Source organism: Gorilla gorilla, chromosome 21, assembly GCF_029281585.2.
Source record: "Gorilla gorilla gorilla isolate KB3781 chromosome 21, NHGRI_mGorGor1-v2.1_pri, whole genome shotgun sequence".
In the NCBI taxonomy this organism is placed as follows: Eukaryota; Metazoa; Chordata; class Mammalia; order Primates; family Hominidae; genus Gorilla; species Gorilla gorilla.
Genome location: NC_073245.2, coordinates 12,402,746 through 12,422,201, shown reverse-complemented (window position 1 = coordinate 12,422,201; position 19,456 = coordinate 12,402,746). Strand labels below are relative to the sequence as shown.

Here is a 19,456-nt window from a genome sequence, read left to right as displayed (position 1 = left end):
AATATTACCCCAGACTGGTACTCTCATTCAGGTTACCACCATCCTTGCCCCAGCCATATTTCATCCTGGCTGCTGGATTCCCAGGGATTTGTCAGCTACTGTGAAATAAAAAATGATGGTAATTAGCATTTATCGGGCCGTTGTTCTGTGCCAGGCAACTGGGTTTATAGTCTCCATAATATTTTAAACTCTCAACAATTTGAAAGTTAGGAATCAAAACTCTGAATTGATAGAAGAAGTGGCATGTTAAGAGGTTAAGAAATTTACTTGTGTAATATGACCGGGTTGGGTAGAATTAGGATTTAGAGCTTCCTCAGTTACCAACATTCTATAATCCCTGTTTCATTGAGCCCCCCACCCCCTCATTTTCTTGTTTTTGCTGCTGGAGTATTTGGAAGGAAATCCCAGACATCACATAATTTTACCTATAAATACTATCATATGCATTTCCAACAGAGAAGGACTATTTGTTAAAAATGTAACCATAATACCACATTCAACAAAATCGACAGTAATTCCTTAATGTCTTAACTCTAGATTGTTTTAAAATCTGCCCATTTCTTCTACAAAAGTGCTATTGCTTAGTTCAAACTGTACACACTTAACAATTCAGGTAAGAACTATAAGAGGGAGAAGTATCTGGAATTCAGCAAGGCCAATTCTCCCACTCCCTTTTCTCTTTACCTGTTGCTGATTTCTGTTAATGACTGTGTCTTCCATCCCTGGTCACCAGCCGGAGCTCTGAGTCTTTCTTGCCACCTTGTTCTTCCTGAAATTCTCATCCTTCTAATTAGTGATGGAGTCCTCTCAATTCTACCTTGGAATACCCCTTTATTATTTTCCCCTCATCTCACTGTTGTGCTACCCAAATTTTCATCTCTTCTCCACATTCTAGTTCACTTTCCACCCTGCCTTTTAAGTTGCTCCTCTGAAGGAAAAATAAGGATCATGCCACTCACCTACTCAAGAGGGCCATTTCTTATTACCTACCTTCAACTCTGTCCAAACTCAATAATTAGAGTGTGAGGCCACATGCGGTGGCTCACGCCTGTAATCCCAGCACTTTGGGAGGCTGAAGTGATGGATCACTTGAACTCAGCCTGGGCAACATGACAAAACCCCGTCTCTACTAAAAACAGAAAAATTATCTGAGCATGGTGCTGCACACCTGTGGTCCCAGCTACTCAGGAGGCTGAGATGGGAGGATGGCTTGAGCCTGGAAAGTGGAAGTTGTAGTAAGCTGAGATCTCACCACTGCGCTTCAGCCTGGGTGTGGGCTCTGGAGACAGATTGCCTAGATTCAAAGCCTGTCTTCACCGCACATTAGCTGTGTAACCTTGGAGACATTATTTCACTCTCTGTGCTTTCTACTCCTCATCTGTATAATGGAGAAAATAATAGTGCCCATCTCAGGGAGTTGTGAGGAAGAAATGTGGTAATTCCTATACGGCCTGGCAGATAATTCCTATAAGGTAGTGCCTGGCACATAGTATATGCTTACTAAATATGGACTGGGATTGTTAATATTGATATCTGATTAATATCTGAATTATCTCTCAGCTCACCTTTTCAGTCTTGTCCCTACCACTTACTCCCTTTGTTGTAGTGCCCTTGTAGCTGTGTGGGAATAGATTCCATTCTGTGCTGTTTTATTCCTCTGTGGTTTTCTACTTGGCAATTGAACTATTGATTTAGTCACACATTTACTCCATTGCAAAGCATGCCTTGATTTTCTCAGGGAAAGTTGTCCTCAGCCTCTTCTTTAGCACCAAAGCACTTTTTATTTTTTTGGAGACGGAGTTTTGCTCTTTTTGCGCAGGCTGGAGTGCAATGGCACTATCTCGGCTCACCGCAACCTCTGTCTCCTGGGTTCAAGTGATTCTCCTTTCTCAGCCTCCCAAGTAGCTGGGATTATAGGCATGCGCCACCACGCCCGGCTAATTTTGTATTTTTAGAGGAGACAGGGCTTCTCTGTGTTGGTCAGGCTGGTCTTGCACTCCTGACCTCAGGTGATCCACCCGCCTCAGCCTCCCAAAATGCTGGGATTACAGGCGTGAGCCACCACGCCTGGCCTAAAGCACTTTATATATGAGTACTTTCCCTCACTGGACCATGAAGTGGCTCTTTAAGGATCAGGGACCTCTTGCTCATTTTGGGTCACTGACACAGTGCCTAACAACTAGCAGGACTAAATCAGTCTTTGTGAGCATTTGAGCAGCCCGGCTTCCTGGCTGTGGAGGAGCCATATGAAGGAGCCGGGGCGGGTGGGTACAGGGGGGTTCAGATTGAGAAGTAGGTTGGGCCATTATTAAGAAAGGCCAGGATACCAAGTTAGTGAGTTGGACTCACTCTGTGGCCATCAGGGAACCACTTGAAGGTTTTGAGCTACTTTTGAGTGTGATCTCTCCCTTCAGCTATCACCCCATTTCTCTGCTTTCCTTTATTGCAAAACTCCCCAAAAGAATGGTCTATACTTGTTGCCTCCAGTTCTATTTTTCCATTCTGTTTTAAATCCTTTTGTAGCTCACCCTCCAGAAACTGTTCTTGTCAAGTTCACCAGCAGCCACTACTGTGCTAAACACAGGAATGAATTTCCAGTCTTTATTTTACTCCATCTTCTTGGCAGCAATTCCTGTGGTCGATCTCTTCTTCCTCCTTGACACACCTTGTCACTTGGGTCCAGTACTGTATGTACCTCTCCTTTTCTTCCCTCCCTCACAGGCTACTTCTCTGTCTTCCTTGACGGTTCTTTTTTTCCCTGGCCTCCTAACTGTGGAGTCCTCCAGAGCTTAGTCCTTGACAATTCCTCCATCTTCCTCCTCTGCCTTGGTGATCTCCTCCACTCTGAGGACTTTAAATCCATCTATATGACTCTAGCGTAGACCTCTTCCTTCCCCTCCAGTGTTGGATGACTAATTGCCTACTTGTAATCTCCACTTGGATCTGTATTTAGCATCTCAAATCTAGTCTCAAACATCAAACTTTGTTCTTCTCCCCCAAAATTTGCTCCAGTTATAGCTTTCCTCACACCTGTTGATGGTAAATTTTTTTTTTTTAGACAGAGTTTTGCTCTTGTTGCCCAGGCTGGAGTGCAGTGGTGTGATCTCGGCTCACCGCAACCTCTGTCTCCCGGGTTCAAGCAATTCTCCTGCCTCAGCCTCCCGAGTAGCTGGGATTACAGGCATGTGCCACCATGCCCGACTAATTTTGTATTTTTAGTAGAGATGGGGTTTCTCCATGTTGGTCAGGCTGGTCTCAAACTCCCGACCTCAGGTGATCCGCCTACCTCGGCCTCCCACAGTGCTGGGATTAAAGGCATGAGTCACCGTGCCTGGCTGATGGTAAGTCTTATCCTTCCAACTGCTCCAGGCAAAAATATTAGAATTGTCTTTGATTTTTTTTCATCTCACAACTGACATACAATAAGGAAATTAAGGATGTGATTGCTATTTACCACCTCCACTATGTCCACTTTCGTCCAAACCACCATTATCTCCCACCTGAATTATTTCAACAGCCTTTACAGGATTTCCTTGCTTCTCTCCTTGTTCCCTGTCCCCTTTGTCTGTTCCTAGTCTACCAGCCAGAGACATCTTTTAAAATGTAAATCCAAGCTTGTTATTCCTCTACTCCAAATCCTCCAATGGCTTCTCATTTCCCTCCACATCAAAACCAGCATGCTTAAGGCTGCACATGACCTGTGCCCTGGTACCGCTGTCGTTGACTGCTCTTAACTGCCACCACTGTGTTTCACTTACACCCTCCTGCCACAGTGAACTTGTTATTTCTGAAATAGCAGGGCTCACTCCTGCCCTAGGACCTTCAACGGGCTGGTTTCTTTCCTTATAGTTCTACTGACACAGTTGCCCACATGAATCACTCCCTCACATTGTTCAAATCTCAAGTAATCACCTTTAAAAGGCTTTCCTTAAATACTCGATTTAAAATTGCAACTCCTCCAGTCTCTGCCACTGGATCCTTCTGGTGCCCTCAGTACTTATCACCATCTGATATCTTGTGTCTTTTCTGAGGTATATTTTTTGTCCATCTCCTTGCCCCTAAACCCCACTAAAATGGCAGCTACACGAGTGCTGGTATTTTTTCTGTTGCATTTGTGGCAGTGTCCCAAATGTTGGAAATCTGCACTTAGTATCCGGGCATGGTGGCTCACGCCTGTAATCCCTTGGCTTTGGGAGGCCGAGGCAGACGGATCACAAAGTCAGGAGTTCGAGACCAGCCTGGCCAACATGGTGAAACCCCATCTCTACTAAAAATTCAAACAATTAGCCAGATGTGGTGGCAGGTGCCTGTAATCCCAGGTACTTGGGAGGCTGAGGCAAAAGAATCACTTGAACCTGGGAGGCAGAGGTTGCGGTGAGCCAAGATTGCACCACTGCACTACAGCCTGGGCAACAGGGTGAGACTCTGTCTCAAAAAAAAAAAAAAAAAAGAAAAAAGAAAAAAAAAAGTCTGCACTTAGTACAGATCTTGCTTTATAACTGTTAGCTACAGATACTAGTGTTACTAGGAGAAAGGCTTTGTCAGCTTCAGCTACGTTATACTGCAGGTACTATAGGTTGGCTTTAGCTTTGTACCATGACTTTTTACAGTAGAACCACAGTCCCTCTGGGGACATGCTGTTCTCAGAACAAAAGAAATGGTGGAATTATGCAATGCTTAGAAATGGCATCGTCGCTTTCACTCACATTCATTTTCCAAGGCAAGTTACAAGGTCAAGCCTGATGTCTGGGACAGGGAAGTACCATCCTTTTATAGGGCAACAAATAATTGGGAATGATGATAAAATCTACCACAAAGGCCTCTTTTGTTCTAATCACTAGAATTATATTAGCAAAAAGACTGAGAAGCATTTCATCTTACAAGAAGCTTCACAGTTTAGTAAAGACAGTCACGTAAATAGAGAAATTGCAATATGGTGTGATGTCCAGGTTGGACAGAAGAGGGAGTGGTCATCTCTGCCTATGGTGTTGAGGGATGAATTACAAGAGCTGCTTAGAGACCCCAGCTAGTCTCAGAAGGGTACTAGGCAACAATAGGCCTGTAGTCATTTGGGCTGAAATCCTGGACAGCGTCTGAGGAGCTTTTGAAGGTGGGATAGCTCCTAATACCACCTGCCTTCTTTGGGACCACATCAGTGTAGGACTTTGACTTGGGCCCATCAGGATACACAAATGCACATCTGTGGTAAGGTCATGTGGTAGACATGCATAGCAATGGAAGCTAGGAGGTTATCTCTTCAGAGTAATTGTGAGAACTGGAGCTCTCCCTTAACTAAGAAGGACTGAGTTTTGATCTCTTAAACTCCTCACAATACAGGGACATAGGGATTTTTTTTTTTTTTCTTGAGACAGGGTCTTACTCCTGCCGTCCAGGCTAGAGTGCAATGGCATGATCTCAGCTCACTGCAGCCTCGACTTCCCGAGCTCAGGTGATCCTCCCACCTCAGCCTGCTGAGTAGCTGGGACTACAGGCGCACACCACCATGCCCAGCTGATTTTTGTATTTTTCGTAGAGATGGCATTTCGCTATGTTGCCCAGACTGGTCTTGAGCTCCTGAGCTTAAGTGATTAGCTTGCCTTGGCCTCCCAAAGTACTGAGATTACAGGTGTGAACCACCGTGCCCATCCAAGACACAAGGAACTGAATATAGATGGAACCTTGGGTTGGGGCAGGGGAATCAGAAGCTGAGTTCTGCACACCCCAATTGGTCTACAGGAAACAGTCAGAGGCTCTTTCTCCACAGGCATTATGCTATATTCTGTCTTCTCTCTGACTCAGGCTTCAGGTAGTAGCAGAGACTGATCCAAAACATAGAGTTTGAATCTGAGGTGCAGAGGCAGAAGAAGTAAAGTTTGAGAGCTAAGGGAGAGTGGCAGAACACAAGCAGGAGGGCCTAGAAATGAAGGTAGAGTGAATGAAGGTAGAAAATCCAGGGAACCCATGTAGATGGAGACTCCGTGTTTGTTGAATGAGGAGGGTGTGAGAGGACAGGATCCCTGTTGAAGAGGCATAGGCCTAGGGCCCACAATAAAAGCCCCAGCAATAGCAAATTGCTTCTTCATCCCACAGGTCCTGGCTGCAGGGAAACAAGCTGGGCCTTTTACAATTAAGGTTGGAAGAAGTCACCACAGGCAGCAGAACTCCATCTTGAGATGAAATAACATCTACCTGGACCTCTGGCAGAATTTCAAGGCACACACTGGGCTGACTCTGGGGCCATGATGTTGCCTTATCCTTCAGCACTGGGAGATCAATACTGGGAAGAGATTTTGCTTCCAAAGAATGGGGAAAATGTAGAGACTATGAAGAAATTGACCCAAAATCATAAAGCGAAAGGTGAGAATTGTTGAGGGAGCCGGAGAGATGAAGAGGAAGCCAAGGCTCCAGGTTCACCTGAAAATGCTTCAGAGGTCACCTCTGAGTGAAGTGACTACTTCCTTCATCCTAAGGCTCAGAATAGCTGCTCAGGGAGCGTCATGGTGGGGGGTGGGGGGTGGGGGGGTCTGGTTTCTCACAGCTTCTTTTTCTTTCCCTAGGCTTGCCTTCTAATGATACTGACTGCCCCCAGAAAAAGGAGGGAAAGGCCCAAATAGTGGTGAGTTGGGGTTACATTTTTTTTTTTTTTTTTCCTGAAGTGCTGGCTCATTTTCCAGAGAATAGACATATATTCTCTTTCTTGGGAAGGGAAAAGGCGGTCAACATCTGGGTAGATGAGTGAAGCATTAGGCTTTCTTGAAAAAAGTTGTTAAAGCACATAGCAAAGACAGGGATTTTACAGATCCCATTTAGTAACCTGAGCTTTTAAAAAATGCTCATTCCAGACCCCATCTGTTCACTCCCATTTTTCTCTGTAATCCAAGTTTTCTTCCATTCTCTCCTCTAAATCTTTACCACTCCCTACTGCCCAGCACAAGCCCCAAGTCCATGATGCTTTTGTTCCTTCTGCAGCCCATTCTCTGCTGTTTCATCTCTGAATTCCTTCATTATGAATCCTCAAAGTCACTGTCTTAAACACAGCCTGAGATTTACAAATTAATTCACAAATCATTTCTCCAGTGAAATCATATATGTCAAGTGCCTAGAATGTGTTCTGTGCTCAGTTATGCTCCTCACAGGTTTTAACAGAAAGCCAGGCAGACAGTAGTGCTCAGAAGAACTTCATATGGAGAACCATATATTCTGACGAATTACATCAACTTCCATATCCAGGCTCTCCAGGGTCACCAGCTGTGCTCCACACACCGGGAAGATTGATGGTGGCTTGCTATACATTAATTTACTGGTTGTTTGTAGGTACCAGTTACATTCAGGGATGTGACTGTGATCTTCACAGAAGCAGAATGGAAGAGACTGAGTCCAGAGCAGAGGAATCTATACAAAGAAGTGATGCTGGAGAATTACAGGAATCTTCTCTCATTGGGTAAGGCTGTGTTCTTTCCTTTCCTTCATTAATTCAGTAGAGATTTATTGATCACCTAATATGTACCACAAAAAAATGTTCTAGATACTTACAACACATTAGTAAACAAAATTGTAATCCCTGCCTCCATGGGGCTTACTTTCTAGTGTAAGGAGACAGACAACAAACAAAAAGCCTCATATACAGGGATATTATAATATGGTACGTTAAAAGGTGATAAGTGCAACATAGTAAAAAATAATGAAATAAGGCAGGATAAAGGGGTATTGGGTGTGATAGGGTGGCTGGCTGAAGTTTAAAACTGGGTATTTGAAATCAGTGAAGAAGTAATATTTGTCTAAAGACATAATGTGGTGAGGAGGTTAGAACTGTAGGTATCTAGTGTAAGAGCATTTCAGGTGAAGGGAATTATTGACACGAAGACCTTAATGAAGGGATGTACCTGCCCAGTATATGAAGCTGCAAGGAGGCAAGTGAGGCTGGGGGCATGGTTTGCAAGGGGGAGAGTAGGGAGAGATGCAGCTCTGTGACATAAGTTAAAATTAAGAGTCAAGTTTATTGTGGTTTGGGGGTTTCATAAACTATGTTTTTTTCTTTTTCATTTGTTTACAAACCTAAACGAGGTCAGGAGATCGAGACCATCCTGGCCAACACAGTGAAATCCCATCTCTACTAAAAATACAAAAATTAGCTGAGCATGGTGGCATGTGCCTGTAATCTCAGCTACTTGGGAGGCTGAGGCAGGAGAATCACTTGAACCAGGGAGTCAGAGGTTGCAGTGAGCCGAGATTGTGCCGTTGCACTCCAGCCTGGTGACAGAGTGAAACTCAGTCTGAAAAAATAAAAAAAAATAAAAAATAAAAAAATAAAAAATTATTTAAATCTGGGTTGATAAATGTTATCAATTGCAACATAACTCTAGATCAGGGGTTGGCCAACTTTTTCTGTAAAGGGCCAAACAATAACTGTTTTTACAGGTGATAAGCCCTCTGTAACAACCCTTAACTTGCCATTGAGTTGCAGCCATAAACAATACGTGAACGGATGAGCATTGATATGTTCCAATAAAACTTTCTTTATAGACACTGAAATTTGAATTTAATATAATGTTTATGTATCATGAAATATTACTACTCTTTTTACTTTTTTCTAGCCATTTAAAAATGTAAAAACCATTCTTAGCTTGTAGGTGATACAAAAACAGAGGACTGGATTTAGCTTGTGGGTAAGTCATTTTCCACTCCTTGTTCTAGATCAGTGCTGTCTAGTAGAAATATAATGTGAGCCACATAGGTAAGTTTAAATTTCCTAGTAACCACATTTTTACAAGTATAACTACAGGTGAAATCAACTTTAAGACTATATATATTATTTAATCCAATATATTAAAATATCATTTTAACATGAAATTAACATAAAACTTATTAATTAGGTATTTTACTTATTTTTTTGTACTGTCTTTGAAACCTGGTTGTATTTTACACTTAGAGCACATCTTAGTTCAGATTAGCCATGTTTCAAGTGCTCAGTGAACACATGGCCAGTGGCTGCTATACTGGATACTACTGTTCTAGATATTCCTATGTTTCTAGATAAAACATGTAGAGAAGAATCACATTTTTGGAGACACAAACCAGTTTCAGGGAGAAGTTTCTTTGGGAGTTTGCTCCAAATGGCGTGGCTGTTTCCCTGATATGATTTAATCAGGTTTACTTTCTTCCATTTTCGTCTTCTTTGATGTGTTTTGATCTGATTTGCTCTGGTTTGAACTAGCGCCCATCTGACCTGGCTCCGTCTAAATCAGTGTAGATTCATCCATTTCCGACTCGTTCTGTGTGTGTTTTTCCTTTTAAAAAAATGATTTATAATTTTTGTAAATGGTTTTGTGTGTTTTGATTTGGCCTTAGCTGGTTAGTCCAACTAGGTTTTGTTTTTATTTTTCTCTGGTCATACTGTTTTCTCTTCCACTGTTAATACGTATAACTGATTCAGAGGAAAATGTTAAAAATGACCTGGTTCATAGCCAAGTGTGGTGGTGGGCACCTGTAATCCCAGCTACTCAGGAGGCTGAGGCAGGAGATTCACTTGAACCCAGGAGGTGGAGGTTGCAGTGAGCTGAGATCATGCCATTGCACTCCAGCCTGGGGAACAAGAGCAAAACTCCATCTCAAAAAAAAAAAACCAAAAAAACAAAAAGCCCATAAAACAGCAAACAAACAAACAAACACACAAACAAATGACCTAGTTCAAATGAATCTTGATATTGAAAACCTGGATCCCAACTGCATTCCTTGAAATTGTTTCCTTTGTCTTGCTTGACACCATAATGTTCCGCAGTCTCCAGCCTCTTATGTCTCTCTTTTGGGCTATTCTCTTCCTTCTTTTTCTTTTCTTTGGACTGCAGGGGTCCATAGGAGTTAGTGTCACATACTCCTTTTCTGTGTTTATATTCACACCCTTTAACAATTTGTGAACTTTAATGATTTTCCCCACCACACATTATAATGAAGCCATTATCTATCGCTGTCTCACTTGTGCTTCATCCCCATATTTCTCCTTGCCTGCAACCACAAGTTGCAAAAAACTTGTGTTATAAAAACTTGAGAGCATACTGTTTTTCCTCCTAAACCAGTCTCTCTTTTTCTTTCCTCTTTCCGTTTTCCCCTTTTTTCCCTTTTTCCCCTTTCCCCTTTCCTTTTCTTTCCTTCTTTTATTTTATTTTATTTCTTTTTTTTCAGACAGGGTTTTGCCATGTTGTCCAGGCTGGTCTCGAACTCTTGGGCTTAAGCAATCCACCCACCCCAGCCTCCCAGAGTGCTGGGATTGCAGGTGTGAGCCATGGCCCGGCCCGAGTCCCTTTTTCTCTCTTTCTTCACATATTCATGTTAATGTCTTTTCTTCAAGGGCATTGTTAGAAATAATGGGCCAATTCTTTCTGAAATAATCTTTAAAGCCTTCACAGGGGAGACAATTTAATAAGCTTAGGCCAGATAATACTGTGATAAACAACCCCAATACTTTAGTGGCTTATAATAGCAAATGTTCATTTCTCACATTACCTCTTGGTTACTTCAGGTGTGGTTCAGCTATTTTGGTTCTGGGATCCAAGCAAAAGGAGCAGTTTCCGTCTGGATCATGGGGTTCTCAAGGTATAGGGAAAAAGAGCAATGATGGGACCACATCCTGGCTCTTAAAACTTGTTTGAAAGTGCATTAACTTCCCACTAACCTTCATTGGCCAAAGCAAATCCCACAGCTAAGTCTGATGTCATCGTGGTGGGAAAGATAATCCTTCTTCAGAGATGGGCTCAGTGGGGAGGAACAGCAGATATTATGAGCAAAATACAGTTTGCTACAAGAGGGTAGCTTAGGTTGAATCTTAGAAATAAGTGTTCGTAGGGCTGATAGGTCAAGGAGGAACATGAATTATCTAGACTTAATAGTTATTAACACATTACCAGCTTGCATTATCATTCACTTCTCCCTTTCTGGCCAAATTATTTCAAAGTTAATTCTAAATATCACGACACCCTTAAATATACCACATTTCTCTAAAAAGTGAAAATGGATTCTTACATAACCACAATACCATTACTACATTCAACAAAGTTAATGGTATCTAATACGAAATCTGTGTTAAAATTTCTTTGATTTAAAAAAAATTTATATATATTTTGAGACAGGGTCTCACGTCTGTCATCCAGGTTGGAGTGCAGTGGCATGATCATAGCTCACTGCAGCCTCGACTTCCTGGGCTCAGGTGATTCTCCCATCTCAACCTTCCTAGTAGCTGGGACTACAGGTGCATGCCACCATGCCAGCTAATTGTTTGTATTTTCAGTAGAGGCAGGGTTTTGTCATGTTGCCCAGGCTGGTGTCAAGCTCCTGGCCTAAAGTGATCCACCTGCATGGGCGTCACAAAGTGCTGGGATTACAGGTGTGAGCCACAATGCACGGCCTCAAAAAATATTTTTATAGATTAAAATCAGGTTGTCACTTATCCCTAAGGTAATTCATAAAGTTAGCATGTCCCAATAAAACAGTGAAATTCTTTTCTGAAATTCACATGGAAAAATAAAGGTGGAAAAATAGGTAAGAATACACTGAAAAATAAAAGCTCTAACAGGGTACTATCTTTATCAGACACTAAAATATGCTACAAAACCTTTAGAATTAAAATGTGTCCTTTGATTGAAGCTGCAAGGAGGAAATAAAGAAAGAAAACATTGTGGTGCTGGCCCATGACTAGACAAATAGACCAGTGGAATCAGGGAGCAAGTCAAGAAGTCAACCCAAGTACTTATGGAACTTTGGTATGTGATGAAGGTGGCATCTCAAATTCCTGGAGTAAAGATGGGCATTTTAATAAATGGTGTTGGGCAACTAGATATCCATTTGGAAAAACATAACATTGGACCATATACCACACACCATACACAAGAAGAATCCCAAATGACTAGAGATCTAAATGTGAAAAATTAAACCATAAACACACTAGGATAGGATGGGGGTAAATATTCTACCACCTGGACATAGGAAAAGGTTTTCTAAATTTGGCTAAAAATCTAGATGCCTAGAAGAGAAGAGTGATAAGTTTGACAACTGTAAGCAAAGTCAAAAGAAAGGACTAATTTCCAGGAAATATTTGCCACATACAGTATATCACATATAAAGAGTTATTTTCCATAACATGGAATGAATCTTAAAATTCAAAGAGAAGAACCCTAAAACCAGATAGGAAGAAAATAGGCAAAATACCTAAATAGATGATTCACAAAATAAAATATAACATTGTCCCTTAAATGTTTGAAAAGGTGTTCAACTTCACTTCTAATTAGATAAATGCAAATTAAAACTACACACCATTCTTAACATACCATTGGCAGCATTTGAAAAGGTTGACAGAACACTTGGCTAAGCTGAGGGCTATAGGCAACCTTATACACTGCAGATGGCAATGCAGAAATGCTGCAGCCATTATGGAGGGAAATTTGGCAACATGTAACAAAACTATATATGCATATGCTTTGACCTGGCAATCCTACCTATAGGAATTTACCCTGAAGATTCATCTCCAAAGATATTACACTTGTACAAGGTTATTCATTATAGCATTGTTTCTATATAAAAGATCAGAGTAACCTAATTGCCCTTATGTAGTAAACTGGTTGAAGAAGTGATGATACATAACTTCCAAAATGGGGAAGAGCTCCTCTGAACTGATAGGGAGTAAATTCTTGGATATATTAAGTGAAAAGAGCCAAGTGCAAAGAGTGTTTTTAAAAGTGAGAAATTATGAGCATATGCATATCTGTTTCTTCTTTTTTTCTTTTCCCACAAAGTAATACAGGGTTAATAAACCAGAAACTAATGAGATTGGTTAGCTGTGAGGTTATATGTGGGATTTGGCTGGAAGGCTATGGAAAGGAGAGGCATGCCCTTTCGGAATAGTTTTGCACTTTTGGAGCGTGTTAGTGTTTAAATACTCAAAGAAAGGAATTAAATCAACAAAGAGAGGGGAAATCCCTACAATCGAATACAAAGAGAAACAAATCTACCTAACTATGTTCCAAAATAATAACACGACCACAGGTAACAGGGGAAAACAACCCCGTTAACAGAGAGCTTTGACCATACTCCATAGTAAAATGAGGGTTGGCAAACTAGGGTCTACAGGCCAAATCTGTCTCACTGCCTGTTTTTGTAAATAAAGTTTTTTTGGAACAATGAATTATTTGTGGCTGCTTTTGTTATACAATGGCAGAGTTAAGCAGTCATGATAGAGACCATGTCACCTACAAACCCTAAAATATTTACTCTGGTTCTATACAGAAAAAATTGGCCAACTCCTTCTCTATTGACAAAGAAGAAGTGCATGAACTATATGGACTATATTTTGTATATTTGTGTTTTGTAAGGATGTGGGTCCACAATTCTGAAACTATATTCCTTGCATTTTTTTTTTTTTTTTTTTTTAAGATGGAGTTTCGCTCTTGTTGCCCAGGCTAGAGTGCAGTCGTGCAACCTTTGCCTCCCGGGTTCAAGCAATTCTCCTGCCACAGCCTCTCGAGTAGCTGGGATTACAGGCATGTGCCACCACGCCTGGCTAATTTTGTATTTTCAGTAGAGATGGGGTTTCTCCTCATTGGTCAGGCTGGTCTGGAACTCCCGACCTCAGGTGATCCACCTGCCTCAGCCTCCCAGAGTACTGGCATGAGCCACTGCACCCGGCCTTATTCCTTGCATTTTAAGATTAAGCAAATGAGTAAATATATTGATGATGCAAGACAGATCTCTCAACTATATAGTTCTTTAGAAATATATACTGAATTATTATATAGCAAAGGGGCATGATAGAAAACAGAGTTCCTCAAAATGGCCTCAGTAAATCTAAATTATCTTTAGTGAAATGATGATACTTTCCTAGTAAGGCGTAGGGATTAGAATCATAATGAGTATACATGGGGTCCCTTTAACAGGGTGTTAAGTGTAAGGAGCTTTTGGTTCCAGTGTTTAACACAAAATAGACACAAATGAGATTTCTTCTGCTACTGAAATGCTTCTCAGTGATGTAGGGTGTTACATCACTGCCGTATATATATTCAGACTGCAGTCTGAATGACTTGGTATGCTTCTAGATAATCCAAAAAGATGGCAGCGAATCACAGTCAAAATATCAAGGCAAAAAGTTCACGTCACAAAGTACCAGAATGACCACAAGTCTTATAAGAGATGACGGGTCAGAAATAGAAACAAATAATGAGTTACTTTGAGAACCCAAGTAAACCAAACAAACTCAGGGAGTGCTCAGTGACAGCAAGCAGAGCCTGACAGCTGCTGAGAGCCTCACCCATGGCAAGGCTGCCAGACAAGCAGCTTTGAGCACATACGGCTCAGTCTACACACAGCTGTGTTCCTCTGGCAGTCCAGCAGTTCCAGCACTGGTCAGTGCCTTGTCAGAGCAACCAAAGGGAAAACACATTGTCAAAAACTAAAACAAAGACCACAAAAGGTCAAAAAATCAAATGGCACAAATCATTTACTTAACAGGAAAGGAGACACAGCAGTGAAGAAATTCACTGTATAGTTTGGCAAGGGGGAAAAATAAAAGGTTTTACTGTTAGGGAACAGTTTCATGATGGTTATGCTAATTAAGGTTTGAAAACTAGCATTCCGGATAGGATAGGATGAGTTTTTAAGGACAGATACAGTTGATTATAAAGATTCCAGTGTTCATTAGTTAGGCAGAAGTCTTCAGTTAGGCCCAGTAGGGTCTGGGGCCAAGTACATGGTCATTTCTCAGCATCAGTTGGATAGATCATGTTGTGATGAAATACAACATCTAGTTTTGATATTTTGTAGGCAGGTGCTGCTGTAAATGAAAAGTTTTTCTTTTTACTGATTTATGAAAAGTGGAAAGAAAGGCAGATTTTGTTGTTTTGGCTTGGTGCCAGAATCCTAAAATCATGGACCATGTCTTTCTTGTTCATTACTGAATTCATAATACTTAGTAGAGAACCTAGTACTTTGGCATTTTCTAATAAGTCTTTGTTTACAGGTGGGCAGCCTGAAATTTATATTGTTTTATATACAATAATTTCTTTAACCAGTATTCCATACACTTTCTCCTACATTCGGAAGCCCTCCAGAATGAGGGACTTTTTATGTCTATCAGACCCTTTTTTATATAATAAGAAAAGTCATGAAGGAGATTTCCATATGTGTCATAGAGACCACTATCTCCAAGCAGAACAAAGAGCTGTGGACAGTATATACCAATGTGCATGTCTATGGCTTAGGAGAAGGCTAACTATAATTGAAGCTGTTTACAGAGCAGAATACTCACTTGAGAGGTTCCTGGTTTCTCAAGATATTTTTGGTATGGATTTTCTGGATTGCAGTAGAAAATGTGATGGAATGTAAAGGAATCATTGTTCAGAAGCAAATTGTGTTGTACTTATATTATCAATTATAGGCATGGCAGTAAAACATTCTCTGTCCTAAGACAAGGCAGAACAACTCAGCAGCCCTACTTATGGCTACTCTAACTGAAAACTTTCATTCTTCAGCAGAACCAAAGCCAGAATTCTACACTTGTTCCTCCTGCCTTCTGGCCCTCTCCTGTCAGCAGTTCCTCAGTCAACATGTACTTCAGGTCTTCCTGGGCTTATGTGCAGAAAATCACTTCCATCCAGGGAGTTCTAGCCCAGGGCATTGGAAACAGCAGGGGCAGCAGTATTCCCATGTAAGCTGTTGGTATGAAAATGCAGAAGGTCAGGAGAGAGGAGGTGGCTCCAAACCCTGGTCTGCAAGGACAGAGGAGAGAGAAACCTCAAGGGCATTCCCCAGCCCACTCCAAAGACAGTCAGCAAGTCCTAGAAAAGGCAACATGGTGGTAGAAATAGAGCCCAGCTCAGCCCAAAGACCAAACCCTGTGCAGCTAGATAAAGGCTTGAAGGAATTAGAAACCTTGAGATTTGGAGCAATCAACTGTAGAGAGTATGAACCGGACCATAACCTGGAATCAAACTTCATTACAAACCCGAGGACCCTCTTAGGGAAGAAGCCCTACATTTGCAGTGATTGTGGGCGAAGCTTTAAAGATAGATCAACCCTCATCAGACACCATCGTATACACTCGATGGAGAAGCCTTATGTGTGCAGTGAGTGCGGGCGAGGTTTTAGCCAGAAGTCCAACCTCAGCAGACACCAGAGAACACATTCAGAAGAGAAGCCTTATTTGTGCAGGGAGTGTGGGCAAAGCTTTAGAAGTAAGTCCATCCTCAATAGACATCAGTGGACTCACTCAGAGGAGAAGCCCTATGTTTGCAGCGAGTGTGGGCGAGGCTTTAGCGAGAAGTCATCCTTCATCAGACACCAGAGGACACACTCCGGTGAGAAACCCTATGTGTGCCTGGAGTGTGGACGAAGCTTTTGTGATAAGTCAACCCTCAGAAAACACCAGAGGATACACTCAGGGGAGAAGCCTTATGTTTGCAGGGAGTGTGGGCGAGGCTTTAGCCAGAACTCAGATCTCATCAAACACCAGAGGACACACTTGGATGAGAAGCCTTATGTTTGCAGGGAGTGTGGGCGAGGCTTTTGTGACAAGTCAACCCTCATCATACACGAGCGGACGCACTCTGGAGAGAAGCCTTATGTGTGTGGTGAGTGTGGCCGAGGCTTTAGTCGGAAATCACTCCTCCTTGTCCACCAGAGGACACACTCAGGGGAGAAGCATTATGTCTGCAGGGAGTGTAGGCGAGGTTTTAGCCAGAAGTCAAATCTCATCAGACACCAGAGGACGCACTCAAATGAGAAGCCTTATATTTGCAGGGAATGTGGGCGAGGCTTTTGTGACAAGTCAACCCTCATTGTACATGAGAGGACACACTCAGGAGAGAAGCCTTATGTGTGCAGTGAGTGTGGCCGAGGCTTTAGCCGGAAATCACTCCTCCTTGTCCACCAGAGGACACACTCAGGGGAGAAGCATTATGTTTGTAGGGAGTGTGGGCGAGGCTTTGGTCATAAGTCAAATCTCATCAGACACCAGAGGACACACTGACAGGAGAAACCTGTGTATGCAGGGGTCATGAACAAGACCTGAGTGACCAGTCAAGCCTCATGTTACCCCAGAGAGACACATGGGGAGTAGACCCTGTGTACGCAGATTGTGAGTGAAGTTCCAGAGATGTGTCAGCCCTTATCAGGCATGGGAGGGACACGTTCAGGAGAGGAGCCTTATGAGTATAGAGTATGGGCAACTGTAGCCATCAGTCAGCCTTGAGCATGCACAAAAGGACACACTTAGGAGAGAAGTTTATGTGTAGGGACTGTGGGAAGGCTTTAGCAATAATCAACATTTACCAGACATCCAATGACAGCCTCAGGGGAAAGCACCCTTGTCTGGGGAGTGTTGAGGAGCATCAGTAAGAGAATGGACACTCAGGCACAGAGTGGCCCTCAGGAAGGAGGTCTTTGTTTGTAGGATGTATGGGCAAAGCTTTTGTGATCACACACCACAGGGAGAATCTGCATGTGGGGACACTGTGGAGCTCTGCCCAGATGACCTTTTCAGGGGTAACACCCCAGCTGCTTGAGAGAACAGTGTTGCTGCTGGCAGAGATGCATTCCAGAGATGCACTCCGCTCTGGAACTCACTCTCAGCCACAGGGAGCTGCACGCACCACAGGGGCAGTGCACCTTTTCAGGGGTAGCTTCTGGCCCCAACCCTTGACTCAACGGGGACAACTCCAGAAGGTCATTCCAGATCCAGAGATCCCCATCGAACTGAAGGATCACTGGGTTGCAGACACATTGCAGGTCAGCTTCTTCCTCTGCCCAGTCCTGCCCTCACTCTCCAATGAATCCTCAATTTTCCGTCTCGTTGTCTCTCCAGATAATTGATTCTAAGACATGTTAGGTATATAAGGAGTGTAGATAAGGCTTCAGCCATGAGTCACCCCCCAATAAGCCCCAGAGTATATTGAATAGAAATTCTGCATGTGTGGGGAGAATGGACAAGGACTTAGGAAAAAGTCCTCATCAAAGAACAGCTTTTTTGGGACAAGCTTTACATGGGTGGGGAGGGAAAATGTGAAACACATTAGCAATAAGTTAAACCTCATCTTGTACTAAAGGAGGACACACTCAGGGAGAAGACCTCTGTGGGCAGGGCTTGTGGGTGGAGCTTCATCCCGATGTCACTCCTCAACTGACTTAGGAGGACAGTCTTGCTACCCCAAGTCACTACCTCACTCACCTCTGAGGGGTTTTCAGGAAATGTCTTGACTCCCCCATGTACTCTGTATGTGAGCGAAGATGGCAGTAACTGTTAAATAAGCATTCTTTTCTACTTGGAATCAGATGAAATAAAAATTAGGCTTTATTTAAGTAATCAAAAAATGATCAACTCGTTTTATTTTCATATACCAGTTCTTTCCCGTGTTTTCTTATCCCTTTGTTTTAGTTCAAAATTTCTTCAATAAGTTCAGGCTGTGTAGCTTGGCCACTCATCTGACTGAAAGGGTGCAAGGAATTCAAATTCACAGTCAGGGTTTCCTGCATAAATTCAACCCTTGAGAATCAATCTAATAGATTTTTTTGGAGAATTTGATCCTTTTCATGTGGAGGAGTGATTAGGTTCTAGAGACAGGCCAGTTGCAGGGAGGGGATTTTCCAGGTCTCCAGGGCTGGGTTGCCTCTTCTCCAGACTGATCACTTTCTTCAGCTTCTGTGAAAGCTTCCTTCCCTAGGTATTCTCTCTCTCTCTTTGTGTCTTTCTCTTTCTCTCCCCATCTTGCCTTCTCTCTTTTTCTTTCTTTCTGCAGGTGTCTTTGCTGAATACTTCTCTATTCCACTGAATTTTTGCAGTCCTTAATGATCTGCTCATGTCCTCCAGTTCCAGGGACCCTTTAACCACATCCCCTCTGCAGCCTTCCAGATTGCAGAGGCAGGTCCTTTAACCATGCCCAAACTGTTCTCTAGTCATGAGTCATTGCTTTGGGCCTCTTAGCTCCTCCCCATGTCAGATCAACAATAATAGATGTAAAGACCCCTAAACATAGCTCCGATACCATGTCCCCTTGGCCCTCCAATTCTAGGGCCCAGTCCTGCTAATGATACCCACACATCATCCCTTTAATAACTGGTCTGAGGCAACCTAGCCATACTCCGTCCATTGTTTTTCAGGCCAAGGATCTGCCCTTTAGCCACACCCTTTTAAAATCTTCCTCCCTCAGAGCCCAAATTGCCCAGACTTTTGAATAAACTCCACATGCCCTGGCTCTGATTTTCTGTCTTGGGCCAATAACTATTCACTGGAGAGGGTCTTCCTAGGCTCCAGCAAATTTGTTTGCCCAATTGGAGTTTGCAAGATCCATAAAATGCATATCAGGCTTGGAAAATTAGAAGAAGCATGAAGTGTTTTGGACACCTCATTCAAGGAGAGGATGAAAAAAGAAAGAGTTACTGGCTTCAAGGCCTCTCCCCACTTGCCTCCCCCAGGCATGAAGTT

At 42.6% G+C, this 19,456-nt stretch overlaps 1 protein-coding gene across 4 annotated transcripts in view; it reads left to right on the top strand.

Moving 5' to 3' along the window:
* Nucleotides 1-18,345, top strand: part of ZNF343 (zinc finger protein 343) — a 32,020-nt gene extending 13,675 nt beyond the window's left edge. For 2 of the 4 annotated variants that reach the window (XM_019017098.4, XM_055372425.2), the window contains exons 3-6: nucleotides 6,091-6,357; nucleotides 6,558-6,616; nucleotides 7,315-7,441; nucleotides 15,513-18,345. In XM_019017098.4, coding sequence (XP_018872643.3) covers nucleotides 6,240-6,357; nucleotides 6,558-6,616; nucleotides 7,315-7,441; nucleotides 15,513-17,005 — 1,797 coding nt within the window. In that variant the 5' untranslated portion in view covers nucleotides 6,091-6,239 and the 3' untranslated portion in view covers nucleotides 17,006-18,345. Of the gene's footprint in view, nucleotides 1-6,090; nucleotides 6,358-6,557; nucleotides 6,617-7,314; nucleotides 7,442-15,509 lie in introns of all 4 variants that reach the window. The other 2 variants (XM_004061702.5, XM_019017097.4) reach the window with 1 other exon arrangement.
* The last annotated feature ends 1,111 nt before the right edge of the window (nucleotides 18,346-19,456 follow it).